Raw genomic sequence first — 16,522 nt, 5'->3', positions numbered from 1 at the left:
CTTCTCACAAGAATGAGCTGCCATGGGTCAGTGCACCATAAACAGCATCAAGGGCATTTACACTGTGTGTGGTTTACGTATTATTTCCTCTTTTGAAGTGGCAGTGCTGGGGAGAGGTATCAGGCTACAACTTTGGTGACTAAAGTTTTCTATTTATCCACAGAACAGATACAGCAGCCTGTACATTGCCACCCACCCCCAGACATGGTACTTCACACTATGCTTACACCTCTATGACCCAGTCAATCCTCAGCCTCTTGCGAGAAAGCCAATTACTTCAAAATGTGGTGGCAGCTATGGACCTGGCTCAAGGCTCATTGAGGTCCAGGGCTTTGGCTAAGATCTTTTGTGATGTGGATACCTGTCCAGTGGGATCTGGACAAAGGCCAGCAAATGCATTTCATACAGACCTCTGAACAGCCATCAGATGGTCCCACCTTTTGATCACCCTCAACCTGCTGAGTTCAAACCTTTAACAGAGTGGGGACAGGTTCCAATCCTAGTGGACTGGTGGGCTGAGAGCAAGCATGACAGTTAAAAGTGGACATGAAGGACATATTTTGGCGGCAGGCTGAGTTTAAGAACCGGCAGCTGTTTGGAGCTGCTCAGAGGTTTGGAATACTCGAAGGACCTGTCCAGCAGAGATGCAGTACTGCGCAGAGTGCAGGAGAAGTGGTGCATCCAGTGACAAATGCAATTTAGTACATGGGTCTGCATCCCCTACTCCTGCCACTCACAGGATATGCCTGTGCTTCCTGACAGTCTTGGCTTTAGGGCAGGGGTGGGCAAACTTTTTGGCTCGAGGGCCACATCAGAGTTGCAAAACTGTATGGAGGGCCGGGTAGGGAAGGTTGTGCCTCCCCAAACAGCCTGCCCCCCGCTCTCTATCCGACCCCTCCCACTTCCCGCCCCCTGACTGCCTCCCTCAGAACTCCCAACCCATCCAACCCCCCCTGCTCCTTGTCCCCTGACTGTTGCCTCCCAGGACCCCCAGCCCCTAACTGCTCCCGGGACCCCACCCCCTATCCAACCCCACCTGCCCCCTGACAGGCCCCCCGGGACTCTCACGCTTATCAACCCCCCCCCCACCACCACCCCAGAACCTCCACCCCATCCAACCGCCCCCTGCTCCCTGTCCCCTGATTGCCCCCGGGTCTCCCTGCCCCTTATCCAACCCCCCCGCTCACCGCCCCCTGCCCCCTTACCATGCCGCTCAGAGCAGCATGTCCGGCAGCCACGCCCCCCGGCCAGAGCCAAACACGCTGTGCTCCGCCCTGCAGGAGCGTGCAGCCCCGCCGCCCAGAGTGCTGGCATGGCTGCAGAGGAGGGGGGACAGCAGGGGAACTCAAGGGCCAGGCAGGATGGTCCCGTGGGCCATAGTTTGCCAACCTCTGCTTTAGGGTATACCACTCACTAAAAATGATATAGAGAGCCTTTAACATCGTGCAGATGGTAAAGAGAAGAGGGGAAGGTAAAACCAACAGCTCCGGTCTCACTCTATTAGGCAGCCTGCTATCTTGTGCTCCTTGAATGCCAGGCCTGTCCCAGAGCCAAACCCCAAAGCCTTGCATTAGATCTATGTTCTCAATGACATCTCTAAAGGGTGATGAACTTGCATGACTCACTGCTTAGCAACGTAACCTCGGGCCATGTGTTTTTCCACAAAGGTTAAGTGCCTGGTAAGCCTGAGCTGGTCTCACTCAATCCATCTTTCTCCATCTGCAGTGTCTTAATCCATGGCAGAGGTTTAGATTCTGATTCGGGTTTTAGCCACAAAGTTCAGCAAACCCCGCCTGATGCGAACAATGAATTCATGACGCCTAAGTCATCACATTGCGACAGCATCCCAGCTAAGGATGGGCTTCTGCAGCATGGGTTCTTCTGGGTTGTTCCGAACACTCACCACAAATTTCCCTAGATCTGCTGGACCTGAACTGGCAAGAGCTCGTATTCATTCGCCAGACCTGAACGGGGCTGGCTTGGATGTGCTCAGATGAACTCATTGAGGACATTTGCTATCCATGAGCCGTGCCCACAGAACGCCTCGCGCGGGCCTCCAGGATTACGATACCATATTATTAAAATGTTACAAGGAAAAGGCACTGCAGGGAGGGCAGCTGTTACAAGACACAGCTTGCCGAGATAGGTGGGACCCACTCCTTCCCCCTCTATCTCCCTCTGGAAAGGGTTAGGGAGGAAGTTGTTACTGCAGCGACACTGTACACAATCTAAGGTAGGATTTCAGCAGCGTGAGCTGCCTCAGAGCATTGCCGTCCTGATGACAACTGGGACTCCGGCAGCGTGACCATCCCAGCAGCGTCTGGCCGCACAGAGCTTTTCGGGGGCAAAATCTGAAATTGAGCCACCACACCCTGCACTCACCCTGCAGCAGCAGCTCCTGTCGCACGGGGCTGAGCCCGGCGCCCCGCCCCAGGTGTTGCATCCTGGCACACAGGGGTGCAGCACCACTCTGGTTTGGCCTGGCAGCCCCTAAGTCATGACATCACGATGGAGGGGCAGCAGGCCAAATTTGAGGGAGGGGCTTTGTGACCTGATGTGCAGAGTCACAGCATTACGCAGGTGTGGCCCAGCCACCCTCCAAACCTGAGTCTAGGTCTTAGTGTCACGCAGTTTGGGGGCCCTCTCAAAGGTGGGACCCAGGGCAAACCGTCCCTTCTTCCCACAAGCCGGCCAGCGCTCACCATAACAGATAGAGTTTGGGAGAGACGTGGCTAAGGATCCATTCAATTTAATCCACCAGAATCAGGCAGGAATTATTTTAGTTGGCAATACATAGCAACTCCAAGTCAGCTGTTGGATTTGATCACTTCTAGCCCAGCCCCCGTCCCTCAGGCTAGAGTAGATAAGTACCCCCCACCTCCTCCTGTGTCCCATCTAGCTGCTCAGGTACCTCTGGAGTTGCAGTTACAGGGCTGACAGCTTTCTCCATCCCGCTGGCGATAGAACTCCTCCTTGCACCTCTCGCAGCGAACGCCATCCGTGTTGTCAATGCATTTGAGGCAACGGTACCCATTTCCTGTTTCTCGGAGCAGGTCCCTGTCAAAGATGCATTGACTGGACTTCCCATTGCAGTCACAGACTGAAAGAGCAGAGGACATGGCCACAGTTAAACAGAGGGACCCCAGTAGCTCTTACACCGAAGGGATCAGGTTTGGAGGTTAAGTTTTCATGTGCAAACATACTGCTGGTAAAGGGTGCCAGCCTGAGAGTCATGGATATCAAAGCCCTGTTTAGCCATAAAACACGCATAGCACGGGCAGTGCATTGTCCCACTAACATGCCCCAACTTTGACCTGAATGGACAGTAGGGTTGCCAATTTTGGTTGGAGGTATTCCTGGAGGTTTCATCACCTGACACAATCAGGACTCCAGGACAGTCCTGGAGGGTTAGCAACCCTAACGGACCACTCTATCATCTAGCCATTTGTGTCCTTAGTTTAAGCCAGGGGTGGCCAAACTTACTGACCCTCCGAGCTGCATACAATAATCTTCAGAAGTTTGAGGGCTGGGTGCACCAGCCAGGGTTTGGGGGTTCAGCCCCACTCCTGCCGAAGCCCCGACAGGCATCTCCCGCAGGGCTGAAGGCCCGAAACCCTGCCTCCCCACAAGGCAGAAGCCCCTAGCCCCACCACCCTGCTGCAGGGCAGAAACCCTGAGCTCCCCCATCCCCAATCTGTAGGTGGAGAATGGGGTGGGGACGTGGGGGGCTCTGTGAGCGGCACTTGAACTGTAAAAGAGCCCCATGTGGCTCACGAGCTCGGGTTTGGCCACCCCTGGTTTATGCCAATTGGTGTTTGGTATACTGGGTTCTTCTGGTGATTTGGACTCCCAGGCACCACCATAAGTTCTCTTAAGAAAGCAAACTCCTGAGGCTAGATTTTGCAGGAGGCCGAAGTCAGTTAGTCACTTCTAGAAGTCTGACACCACAGCAGAGCTCACAATAGGGAGTGCTGTTGGGTTGGGATAGCAACAGATTTAAAATAAATATTCTCCCCCCAACCCCACCCTTCAGTTTAGCTATATATTGAACATCAACAATCACACACACAGCCAGATTCTGAGCCTCCGTGAACTGGAGTCGCTCCTTGTAGGTCAGTGGAGCGATGCAGGTTTATACCAGCTGAGGCTGTGTCCCATTGTCCAAACTTCCTGGGAGAGCAAAAGGGACAGGTATTTAAGGCAAAGGGAAAATGAATTGAATCTAATCTTTTGTGTCTGTACAAAGGGTGGGGGCAGCATCACTATTTACAATGAAACAAAGGAGGAAATGGCAGAAATACATCCAGCACAAAGTCATCTGCAACAGAAAGTAACAAGTCGTGTTTGTTCAGTGCCTTACGTGGGGAGAAGGCTCAGAAATAAGGAACCAAACCAAAGGGGAAGGAGAAGCGAGGGAAAGAGGCCACACAGCACGCAGCGTGCTGGACAGACGAACACCCGCCAACCTGGGACCCTGTCACCATGCAGCGATGACGTCAGTCTACGACTATCCCCAGCCCACCAAACAGGAAGAGTCTGCATAAGCTCTTCCAAACTTGCTGAGAATCCAGGGCAGCTGCTGGCAGTGTGGCTGTTTGGTTACTGACCACGGTGCTCAGGTTCACCCGCAGGGCAGCTGCGTCACAAGGCTGCCCTGCCCCGTGGAACAGCTTGCGGGTCTATTGCAACCACTGGCCAGGGCCTGCTGCTGCAGGGGGAGTGTTGGGTGCAACAGGAAACTGGGCTGAGGACGGGGCACAGCTGGCCTGTGTGTCCGAGTGTGCTGGTTAACAGGGAGAGGCACATCACCCGATGAGGCCAGCTGGGCAGAATGGTGTGTTCAGAAATCCTGCCCTGTGCTCACACGCCCATCAGCATCCAAACACTCCAGTGGTTGGAGATGAGCAGTAGCACTCCTGGGAGCCCCTGGCAGCAGCAGCTGTACGTTTGCCCCAGCTGGCTGCCAGCGCACACCGCCAGGTTCAGACACGACACTGGAATTCCAAACACCTGAGACAGACCTGGGGTCTGCTAACGCTGCCAAACCAACCAGAGCTGATCTCACCCTCTCCACCACACAGCAGCACGCGCCCTTAAATCACTGCTCCCTGCTGACTGCACTCAGCAGCATCTCAGTGCTGAGACCCGCCTCCATCCTGCCAGGATGGGGGTCGGACTCACCTCCTCCTTGCTTCAACTCAGCCACTGACTCCGTGTGGCGGAGCCCAACTCGATGTGCAACAGCACGTGGACCACACTGGGAGCGAGGGGCGGGCGGCTGTAGCCTGGGGAGCCCCAGTGCAGCTACGTCCCCAGCTAAGGACACTGCAGCATCAGAGATAGCAGATATCCCCTGCTTTACGTATCAAATGTGGTAATTGTTGGCAAATACTCCATATCATTAATATAAAGTTGCAACTAGTTCTCTGGCATTTTCACATGCAAAACCCCTTCAAGCAAAGAAATCTCTTCAGCCAGGGATAAAGAGCCAGATCCTGTGATGTGCAGGGCACCTCCCACCCCACTGCAGTCTTTGAAGAGAGGACGCTGACATCACTTGCAACATGTCTGTAACTGTACGCTGTTTCACGTGTAATTTTCTGTTTCCCTTCACATTGTCCCTGCCTGCCTTGTTTCTCCATGACTTCTTCAGAACAAGATTCCAGAGCTCAGAAGAGTTTCCTACTAAGATCTCTTGCAAATCTGTGCTCACTGTCAGAGCCACGTGTACCTGCCACCCTCTGCATGTTCCCCACTTCCACACGCAGATAGGTGTGACAGCCTCTCTCGGCGTGAATAACTTGCACGGCCTCCCAGTCTTGAACACTCATCTCCCCCAGACACAGAAACCTGCAGGATGGGCTGAGTTGGGCTATAGACATTTAGTAATAACATTTGAGCATCTCTCCTGTACAGAATGACAAGTTCCCCCCCTCACTCTCTCACTGGCTAGCTCTAATAAACCCTTTGCCGGTATAAGCTGCATCCACACGAAGAGACCTTTGCTGGTACGATATATCAGTATTGTTATACCAGCAGAGCCTTCCAAGGAACAGAGCTTCAGAGAATGGATTCTCTGAATGGCCTACCTGGGATGCTGCTTGAGAACTTTTCTATTGCTGTGTAAGCGAGCTCTGAAGGAGCTCTTCCCTGAAAGCTAGTGACGAGCTGGGGAGAAAAGGCTTCAGGACCAGACTGTATGTATATGAACACACCTACTCTGCATAGGTATACAGCAGACAGAGCTGTGTTGCCCAAGTGATCAGTTTTGGCTGCTGTTGGGTTACAAATCACTTTGGTAAGATGTATACACACTCTTTTCTTAACCTGTGTATTAAACAATTTTAACTTTAGCTTTAATAAAAAATTTTAAATTTCAATGCAGGGGTAATGAAATGTTATTACCTTTATGTATGAGTAAAGGGCAGCAGAACTGTACTTAGCCTGTCCAGATTGAGGGGGTCACCCTCAACTGAACTGAACTCCACTAAGCAATGGGTTTGGATGCCAGATCCCAGTGGAGAGTGAGGGGGATGGGGACAGGTGTTCCTGCCTGGAAGCGTGGGTTCTGCCTAAGACTCCTAAGTGCCATTTAACCTACCCCCTCCACTGTTTAAAGAAAGAGCTAATTAGGCTCCATTGAGTCTCTTGTTTTATTAAGGGATTGCTAGAGCTGAGATCACCAGTAATCAGGTCTAAGTGCTGCTCAGATCTGCTGTGGGCCAGCCTCCCTGCGGATGAGACTGCCCACCTGCACGAGCAGTGAGGTACCCACACTGAGAGCTGAAATCACCGGGAACTGGGTGGAACCTCAAGAGACGGATTTGCAGAGGTCACAGTAGAGAAGCAGGTGGCAGCAGAAGGTGACAGCACAGGGCCACTGGTGATGGAGCAGATGATAGTGCAGTGGAGTGAACGGTGGCATGCCCAAATAAATCTGTTAGTCTTTAAGGTGCCACTGGACTCCTCGTTGTCAGAGTGAGCAATGGTGCAGCAGTGACACAGCGTGGACTGTGAGCCAGTTGCGGTGGCAGCGGCAGGGAAGGCATTGCTCAACACTCCTTCCCCCTCCGGATGGGAGGTGAACTCACATGAACGCACCTCTCAACGCTGGGTCTCCCCTGCCCGAGGACAGCAGCTCGGAGTGGGAGGCACTGGAGGGAGAGGGAAGTGGCGTGTTAAAGGCAAGAGACCTTAGTTTGTTGGACTTTTACACCGCAAGGTGAGAAATGGAGGCAAAGGACACTGCCCAGTGTACTCTGGGGCAGGAGTTTTGCTCATGGTCAGATGTGTTTCAATCATGGTTGTGGTATTTTCTCTAAATTAATGCCAGGTTCCTTTCCCCTTTGTAGTAAAAATTCTCTCTGCCATACACAGACTCAGTGCTCGCAAGAGGGGAAGCGTTGCCTCTTAGAGGTGCACAAGGGTGGTGTATAATTTTCCCAGATTACTTGGTGGGGGCTCAAGCTGGTTCTGTGTTGTATGGTTAAGAGGGACCCTGGATATTGAAGCCAGCCCTTGTTGTTGCCAACTCTACCTGGCAGAAGGGTTACAACTGAAGAGAATTATTTTATTCTGTTCAAGGCACCAGAATTGCTTTCACGTACATGGCACACCCAGGCATGTCTAGACACAGAACACTTTTCAGTACCACAATTTTTTTAAAAGAGAAACTCAGATGTAGGGTCAAAGTCCCCTTTAGGAGGCAGTTGAAAGGACAGGGCTTGGTTCCTTAGCAACTACAGGTGAGACATTTGGTCAGCGGGAGGACAAAGATGTTGTCAAAAGAAGAGACAGGGCTGAGAACAGAGAGACAGGAAGAGAGGAGCAATTTAGCAAAAGTTTAGAACGTGGGGAAGATGTGAGGAATTGGATGCAGACTGCTCTAGGTCACTGGCTCAAAATCATCCCCATCTCCAAACTGTTTGGAAATTGTAACGTCTCAGCTTCTAGCATCCAAGTGTCTACATTAGAAAAACCCTGCAAATCACTGGCCACCTTGTATCAGAGAGGCCAAGGACTGAATGGGCCATTGAGGTCAGCTGCCCTTGTAGAGATTGTCCCTGCTAGGGAAGTCCGACCTGCTGCACCCCATCTAGACCTAGAAGTTGGGTTTCCCAGGCTGTTAGTCCAGCATCTTCTACAGACTTCAGTGCTAACCTCACTTTACAAATGGAAACAAAATGCAGAAGGGTGAAGGAAAAGGGAGACACTGGAAAGAAAAACCAGGGAAAGTCTCCTAAGACAAATAAGAGAGGGAGACAGAGAGAAGCTTGAGAACAGAAAAAAGAAGAAATCTCTTGCTTAGGAAAGGAGAGACACTGATCGGAGGAATTCCAGAGCAAGCAGAAATCTGGTTCATAGACTGAGGACAGGTAACACACTGTAGCCATTTTCCACTTCCCTTGAGGGCTAACATCTGCCTTAAGACTCAGAGCCATCCATGCTGCAGAAGGGGATAGCCTCTGCCCTCTGTCCCTGGGCTGCTGAGTGGTGCTGGCAGTGCTCACTCCCCATCGCCACCTGATGGTTGTGCTCCCCAGCCCCAGGGTGGGCAGCATGCAAGGGAAAGGCTCCTAGGAACCTGCTTGCCCTCCAGCACAGCTGCAGGGGGCAGACCTAACTCTCCCCTGGTATTTTAGCACACCGATTTTTACTTAGGAATTAGACCCATTGTCCCCTTCCTTTAAAAATGTTGTTCACATTTGTGACCCACCATGCTGGGCTAGCCCTTTATTCCCACCACCTAGACATACAGTGCCCAGCACACCACCCCCCTAAACACACACTGACGTCCTCGCCCATGCACCATTAACATGCATGGCTGACAAACACATTCACATACATCAGCCAAGGCTGCTAACATGAAGAAGACGCCATCCAAAGGCAGGAGGCAGTAACCAAGATAGGTCCACTCCAGTAACATAATTCTCTTCTTGCAATCCCGCCACTGGTAGACTGGTCTGTTCCAGAGCCACAGAAGTCATTCCTTGAGCCAGATTTTTCTCAGAAGGTTTCCATTCTCATTTGACTCCCCTGTGTGGTTAATGCTGTCTGATCACATGGACACAGCATCCAAGAAGTTTTTGCATATCCCCGAAGTTTGGCCAGGTTGTTAGACTGGTGTCAGCGCATCCTACGGGGGATAAGAGCAGGGCACATTTTCACGTCTTGCCTTTGCATGGAGCTGAGAGCTACATCTATAGCCTTGGCCCAGGGCAACAGATCGGGCTAATGCATTATTAACCTGAAGTGGTGTCCCATAGTGGACTGCGTGTTTGTTCCTACTGCTGGGCTTTCCCCAGGAGCCTCTGCCTGGGAGAGCTAAAGCAGATTGTTTTAAAAAAACCCTGAACTGTCTGAGTCAATAATGCGATGCTGTGTTTGAGGGCTGAGGGAAGGAGGGGATTTACAGTGGAAAAGCCCTTTCCTATCTGGTGCTTAGAGGCCCTACCTTGGGAGAACTGAGTTCTCCAGCTGTTCGGAAAAGGTGGGGCCTGCAGATAGAACAGCTGGGATTCTTTAATGCTGTGCCAAGATGTGGGGGTCCAGAGTACATGCCCAGCAAAACCTCATTCTCAAAGCATCCCCGATACCAAAAGAGGGAGAAACTCTCGCCTGCTGTTCTGATCATGACTCCGGCTTCTGGAGGGCGGGAGCAGGAGACAGGCAAGCCCTGAGCTCCCCCTACCATTGCCTTACTCTTAAATTCATGCACAAAGAAGGGTGTGTCTATACTAGGAGTGCTATAGTGGCACAGTGAATTTCTTCCACTGCTGTAGTAAACCCCCCTCTCCAAGAGGCGGTAGCTAGGGTCTCAGAAGAATTCTGCCGTCGACCTTGCAGCGTCCACGCTGGGGCTTAGGTTGGCTTGATTACAGCACCCGGGGTGTGGAATTTTTCACAGCCCTGAGCAATGTAGTTAAGCAGACCTAACTTTGTAGTGCAGACCAGCCCTTAGAAAATTTTGTCCTGGGTATCTGGCTGGTGAATCTTGCCCATATGCTCAGGGTTCAGCTGATCGCCATATTTGGGGTCGGAAAGGAATTTTCCTCCAGGGCAGATTGGAAGAGGCCCTGGAGGTTTTTCGCCTTCCTCTGTAGCATGGGGCATGGGTCACTTGCTGGAGGATTCTCTGCTCCTTGAAGTCTTTAAACCACGATTTAAGGACTTCAATAGCTCAGACATAGGTGAGAGATTTTTTGCAGGAGTGGGTGGGTGAGATTCTGTGGCCTGCATTGTGCAGGTCGGACTAGATGATCATAATGGTCCCTTCTGACCTTACTATCTATGAATCTATGAAAATCAGGTTGGTCCTGAATCTGTGCAACTCACATTTCAGCTGTAGTGAGGAATGAAGCTGGCAACATTACCGACCAAACCAGCGGGCAAAGAGTCTCTTCAGCAGCTGGGAACCAACACATTTAAATGTAATAAAGCTTCCACGACAACTATAACCTCTCCCCTTTCTGTGTAAGGTCCCATGGAGATGGCTGAATCCACAGGCAACTTTCTTTTCCTATTTGTTTATTCTAGGAGATGAATAAAACCAGCAGATGGTCAGGTCAGTGCAGCTAGAATTCACTGGTGGACTGCCAGCTCCATAACAGACTCTTCACTGGATTGTGCCTGCTCTAGGCGAATGACACCGCAGCCCACAAGGTTTTGTGCCGTCAGGCATGCGCACGGGTCACTGAAAGTCTGCCAAAGCCTGGAATTCCTCCTCATCGCCACAGAGTTGACAGGCTCTCTGGAGCAGGGAGTCCAAGCCAGGTCCCAAAATGGGGAAAGAAGTTCCGTTCTCCCCCAACGTCTCAGCCATGTAGATCACTCATCAAGCAGGGGAGAGCAGAAAATCTTACTTGCCTCCATGCACTGGCCACATCTTGCATCAATCAGCAGCAGCAGCGTCACCAGTCTGCCTCTGCCCACAAGAAGTCAGAGTCGTGGCTTGGCAATACTATTTATTTCATTGTAATGAGCTAACCCATAACTCATGTCTCTGCCCTGCACCTCAGCTGTAGGCACTGTGGCATTGCTATGCTGAGAGATACTGGGTGCTGCTTGAATCACAAACTGCTGGGTGTGAACGCACCCTTCAATTAGCATAACTGTCAGGATGAGTTAAGGGGAAGCCCCTCCCTCCCCCGAGAGAAAAGAGGATTGTGAACCCACCCAGGAGTTCTGGACTGAGGGTATGGGTACACGGCAATTAGACACCTGCTGCTGGCCCCTGCCAGCTGACTCGGGCTAAGGGGCTGTTTAATTGTGATGTAGACGTTTGGGCTCAGGCTGCAGCATGAGTTCTCGGACCCTCCCACCTCACAGGGTCCTAGAGCCCAGGCTCCAATCCAAGCCCAAACGTCTACATCTGTTAAACAGCCCTTACCCTGAGCCCCACAAGCCCAAGTCAGCTGGCACTGGCCAAGCACAGGTGTCTGATTGCAGACAAGGGGCTTTGGGGGAGGGGGCCATGTGCACATGTGTGTAAAAAAGACAGAGAGGCTCAGAGGAGGAAGAAAGCCAAGCAGGAGCCGGTGAGCACAGCATGGCTCAGGAGAAAGCTAGAGAGAGCTTTTGGGTCAGGTCCTGGCTAAAGCAGCTTGGGACGGTAAGCTAGGAAACTGCTCCTTTTGTTCCTAGTTCCTCCTGCATTCGGAGAAGAGGGGCTTTGTACATTTCTTGCAAAACTGCACCAAAGAAAATCCCAGACTCCATCAATTTCTACTTCCAAATGGAACGTCCCCAGGGCCCCGAACTTTGACTAGCCGCTCGGGTCAAAAAGGGGCAACAGTATTAATGGAATTCAGCAGGCTGCCTTGTTCCTCCAGTGGGTCAGTATTTCTCCCACACGTGCTCTCCGGGGCGCTGCGATTCCCACATTGAATGTATTTAGCATCAGTGTTTCCTAGGAGGAGCAGAGGAGTGGAGTTTGACGTTGCAGGACGATGCCTCTTCTGACCTGACCCTGCTTTTCCTACGCACATCGCTCTGTCTGGGGCTGGACAAACACAGAAAGACAGAGCTGGGGAGACATGGCAGAGATGTGCCCCTTGTCTGGTTTCCAAGTGGCATACACAGCACTGTGCCGAGCCAGTGGAGGCTCCCAGGCCTCCGCCAGGCAAAGGCCTGAGTCCGAGATCTCTAGGCCAGCCTGAAGAGCGCATTACTTCAGTATGAACCCTGGGAACCTGGCAGGATCTGTACATCCCAAAGGAGAGTGCAGAGGAATCCCTGTCAGGTGGAAAGGAGCAGACCAGGGGTGGCTGTCTTTGCTGGTCAGCGAGCCCCAAACACAGACCCATTCTTTCCGACAGTTAAACGTCACAGGTGGAAACACTTGGGAGGGCCAGCCCATGGCATGTACCAACTGCACAGAGCTCTGTATATTTCAGGGACCCAGCCCAGCATGCCAGCTCCTCCACCCCATCACAGCAAGATGAACCTGGATTCAACCCTTGCCAGCTAGCACCCAAATCCAGCCCATTCCTCCAGCCCCAGAAAGACACACACACACACACACCAGTACCCAGCACTCACTCAGTCTCCCCTCCAGTTGCCAAAGCCTCCCTCGCCCCCGAACAATGAGAGTGTGCCACCCAATCCATGTGCCAAACTCTCCCCACTTGAAGGAGACAACAAACACTGCTGAGCCCCACACATCTGACTCCACCCAGGGTCCTGATACATCCAAGGATGTTTCTCCCACCAGAATTGCTTGAGAACCAGCCTTTAACAGACTCAAGGCACAGGTAGCCTAGATCTCCCTATCTGGCACCAATACCTGCAGGATTTGGGTACAGGCAAACGTCACTGCCTATAAACCCACAGCCAACCGAAAAAGACACGCACGCCACAAGTGACACACAGCTCGCACCATCACACATAATGGCACATGGAAAAAATTGTTTCATGCTAGTGCACAGCCTTCTGTCCCCAAATCATTATACGCAGTGCCAGGCTGACAACCAGGCATGCACGCATTGAATGACACACTGCAACACCAGGAAACTTTTAGTGTCAGACACCTGCCTACATCACAACGTACACATCTATTAGTACAATGGGTTTTGCTGAGCAGTTTGAAACACCAGCATCTGATCTTCTGTAACTAAATGAGAATTCAATATTTAGCTGACCTGATTTAAATAGCTCAGTTGTAAACACAGTTGTATTGATTGTGAGGACATGGCTGGTTGGTGAGTGCAGGAGAGAGTAACAATAACATTAAAATTGAGCTACTTATATTAACTGATTCAGGACGTTTGTAATAGATTAATCCTGTTGAATGAGAGCCTGTCAATAATTTGCCGTTGATTGTCACTTTATACCAAGTGCAATAAAAAGTTCAAAGTCCACATAAATTGAATGTCTGACTACACAGATTCATTTGCTGCAGGGAAAGGGAAGAGAAATTATGATGGTTTATTAAGAGATTTCATTTCAGATATAATTATATTTGTTATAATAATCTGATTAGTGCACACCTTACATGAAAACAGATCTGTTTTTGCAAAACAGGATTGTTTTCAATACTTCTTCCTTTACTTTTTCCACCATCTCTTGGTGCGTTTACATTAAAAATAATTAAAATTATAGACCCTACTTCCAAGCCACTAAAAATTAAAATGTATTGAACGCGAATACAAATACATTTCGGCAAATATAAAATATACACAGCAGCACGCCTTTATCAATGTACTCACAGATGCTGCCCTCAAACTGACAGTGTTAAGCAAATATCTATAAACAAACTTAGTGGCATGTCATTACCTACAACACACATTCAAGTCAGTCACAAAACACACATAACCCATGACAGTGTCACATCATTGTATATGATACACAGTAGCAGCAATAGCCATAAAGGCAGACCAGCTTACATGGTCTATGAAGACCCTATTACTGTCAATACACACTCTGTGACCATACATGCAAATACAATGCAATGTAGCAAAACATACTATACAGGCAAGGTGTCACACCGTCATACAGCCACACACACAAATAATTGCACTGTCACAGTACCGGTCACAGTCGCCCATTCAAACATGTATAGATATACAACCAACACCATCATACAAAGTATCTCGCAACATATAAAAACACGAGTTGTGTGGTGTCGCAACAGATAACCGGACACATGTTCACCTGCAAGCTGCAAACACTGGGTGTGCAGACCTGGTCTAACACAAAACATTTTGAAAGGCAAATCTCTGCAAGATCTGAATTCTGTGTTACTAAACCAAAAAGGCTCTCCTCTTCCAGTTTGTGCATTGGCTTAGCAGCATACACTCTGGGTTACTAAAAGTGCTATATTAACACAATGCAGCATAACGTAATTAGCATGTTCAGACCCAAATCCCTCTCAAATAGAGAGTCTTTAAAGAAAGTAGTTACACACCAGTAAGTTATTTAAAGGGGGTCCCAGAATCATCTGGGCTACCAATGGTCCTGATGAACCAATGCAGCATTCCTGTGATGTTTAAGTGCGAAGGAAATCCAGATAATAGTATCTAGTGTTTATTCCCAACCAAAACATTACCACTCCCATCCACAAGCATCTCTGAAAAATCCCAGGAGGAGGGGAGTAAGATCTCACAGCTTGGTGCTGTCTCACCTGGGGGCTCTGTAGCAGGTAAGGTCATTTGGAGTACCCTTCAACCAGTGCAGAATTAAAAATAAAAAATAAAAAAAAAAGTTGTAAGTGAAATCAGTTTTCTAAACGGAAGCAGGACGATCTAATCATGTAAGCCTCACCTTCTCTTCTGTCGGTACCAATGGCTGCAGGCAGGAAGACAGAGACACAGAGGCAGCTCAGGGTTAGCAGCCAGTGCAAAGTCATTTCTGGGGATCCAGGCATGAATACACAACACAACGCACCAGAGCAGAGCCGGGAGCTTGCAGATGGCTTTCCAGTGTGCTTCGCTTTCTCTTCTCAGGTGGTTTTATCAGCTCCTGTACCTGAGTCACTCCCGACACAGGAAGAAAGCATGTGCCCCAGTCAGACTTACTTGGTGAATAAGGAGAGCCCAGCCCATATGAAGCAGACACACCCAAACCTCAGATCTCCTTACCAGCTCTCGGGGCTGTCCTACACCAACCAAAGCAGCAGCACAAAACCAGACAGGAGGGAGGTCTGGAGGGATAGAAAGACACATCAGCAGTGTGAGCTTCCCCCCAGTCAGTGCCAACTGGGGTTCTAGTAATATGTTTCCTCTCCTCAGCAGAAGCCCCTCAAAATTAAATAAAAGCCACTGCAGATGCTGTGAATCCTTCATTGTACCCAAGCCTGCCACTGAAATCGAGGGGGCCGGGTCTCAGTCACCCTCCCTACTTTAGAGTGCTCTTCGTGAATTGATCACCACCACCTGTATTACAGCCGTGCTAGAGGCCCCAGTCAAGATCAGGGTCCCATTGTGCAAGGTGCTGTACGGATGCATTCCGAGAGACAGTTCCTGACCAGAAGAGCTGGCAATCGAAATAGACAAAACAAAAGGCATGGAGAGGTGAAGTGACTTGCCCCAGCTCACACAGCAGGCCAGAAACAGGATTAAAACTCAGGTCCAGTGCCCTATGCACTACACCATATGCCTTCTGATTACAGTCACAGGTCTCAGCTAGGTATAACTACACTTGACCTGATGCCTTGGTGAACTGCCCATGAGCACTACCAGCTCAGGGAGAAATAGTTAAGAAGCACTACAAACTCAGCCTTGAACCCCAGCTTTCTGATCACCTACCTGGTTATTCTACTCAATGGGCCCTGAGCCCCTGGTTTGAAATCCAGTCCAGTCCAGCCAATGCTTCTCCACTTACTGCTGCTCTGCTAGCTTCAGAGCCAACCTCAATCTCTAATTCAGGTGGTTAATGTTTAGGTCTCCTTCCAAATCTCTTAAACTGCCCAACAGCCTCCTAAGGATTAAATTCCTAGTGCTGACTCTATGCTGCATGGTTCCTTGCCAGGGGATCAGGAGCAGCATTTTGGGGAGTCTGTGGAGTGCAACCAGCATGATGCCACTGCATGGTTGGGATTCCCCTTAGCCATGTTTACCTGCCTCTGCTTTTGAGTGATCTTTTGTTAGAGCTTTTTTTCTTTTTTAATTTAACATAGTGGAGCTTAGCCATAGGCTGTGACAAGCAATAAACCCAACCCACCAAGGTCCCGCTGATGGCATGCCAACTTCTGCCACCCAGGATTACCTTATCTGATGTTTTTTTAAAAGGGGAGGCATAAATATTCCCAATGTTGTAATTAATAGTGGGGTCTTGCCAAACTACCTTGTGGGTCGTTCGCTCATTTGGTGAAGTACATTTAAAAAAGATTCCGTGTGCTGCGAAATACACAATTTCTTCCACTTCTTCCTCCACCGATCTACAAAGCCAGCATTACACCATCCACCCGCCAAGCAGAACTGATCACTGCAGTGTGTTTTCTATTGCCCGGCCTATCTTTAAACACCCCTGTCAATGGGACTTCTACCACTTCCCCAAGAGAACAATGCAGCTCATTGTCAGGAAG

At 50.2% G+C, this 16,522-nt stretch overlaps 1 protein-coding gene across 1 annotated transcript in view; it reads right to left on the bottom strand.

Annotated features, from left to right (window-relative positions):
* LAMC2 (laminin subunit gamma 2) overlaps window positions 1-15,108 on the bottom strand; it is a 44,694-nt gene extending 29,586 nt beyond the window's left edge. Inside the window, exons 1-2 of the mRNA XM_027823660.3 lie at window positions 14,761-15,108; window positions 2,912-3,100 (exon numbers count right to left, since the gene is read on the bottom strand). Coding sequence (XP_027679461.2) covers window positions 2,912-3,100; window positions 14,761-14,863 — 292 coding nt within the window. The 5' untranslated portion in view covers window positions 14,864-15,108. The remainder of the gene's footprint in view (window positions 1-2,911; window positions 3,101-14,760) is intronic.
* Window positions 15,109-16,522: the final 1,414 nt, after the last annotated feature.

This window comes from Chelonia mydas, chromosome 8, assembly GCF_015237465.2.
Source record: "Chelonia mydas isolate rCheMyd1 chromosome 8, rCheMyd1.pri.v2, whole genome shotgun sequence".
Lineage (NCBI taxonomy): Eukaryota > Metazoa > Chordata > Testudines > Cheloniidae > Chelonia > Chelonia mydas.
Note: the sequence above shows the minus strand (reverse complement) of the source record. Positions and strands in the feature narration are given on the sequence as shown.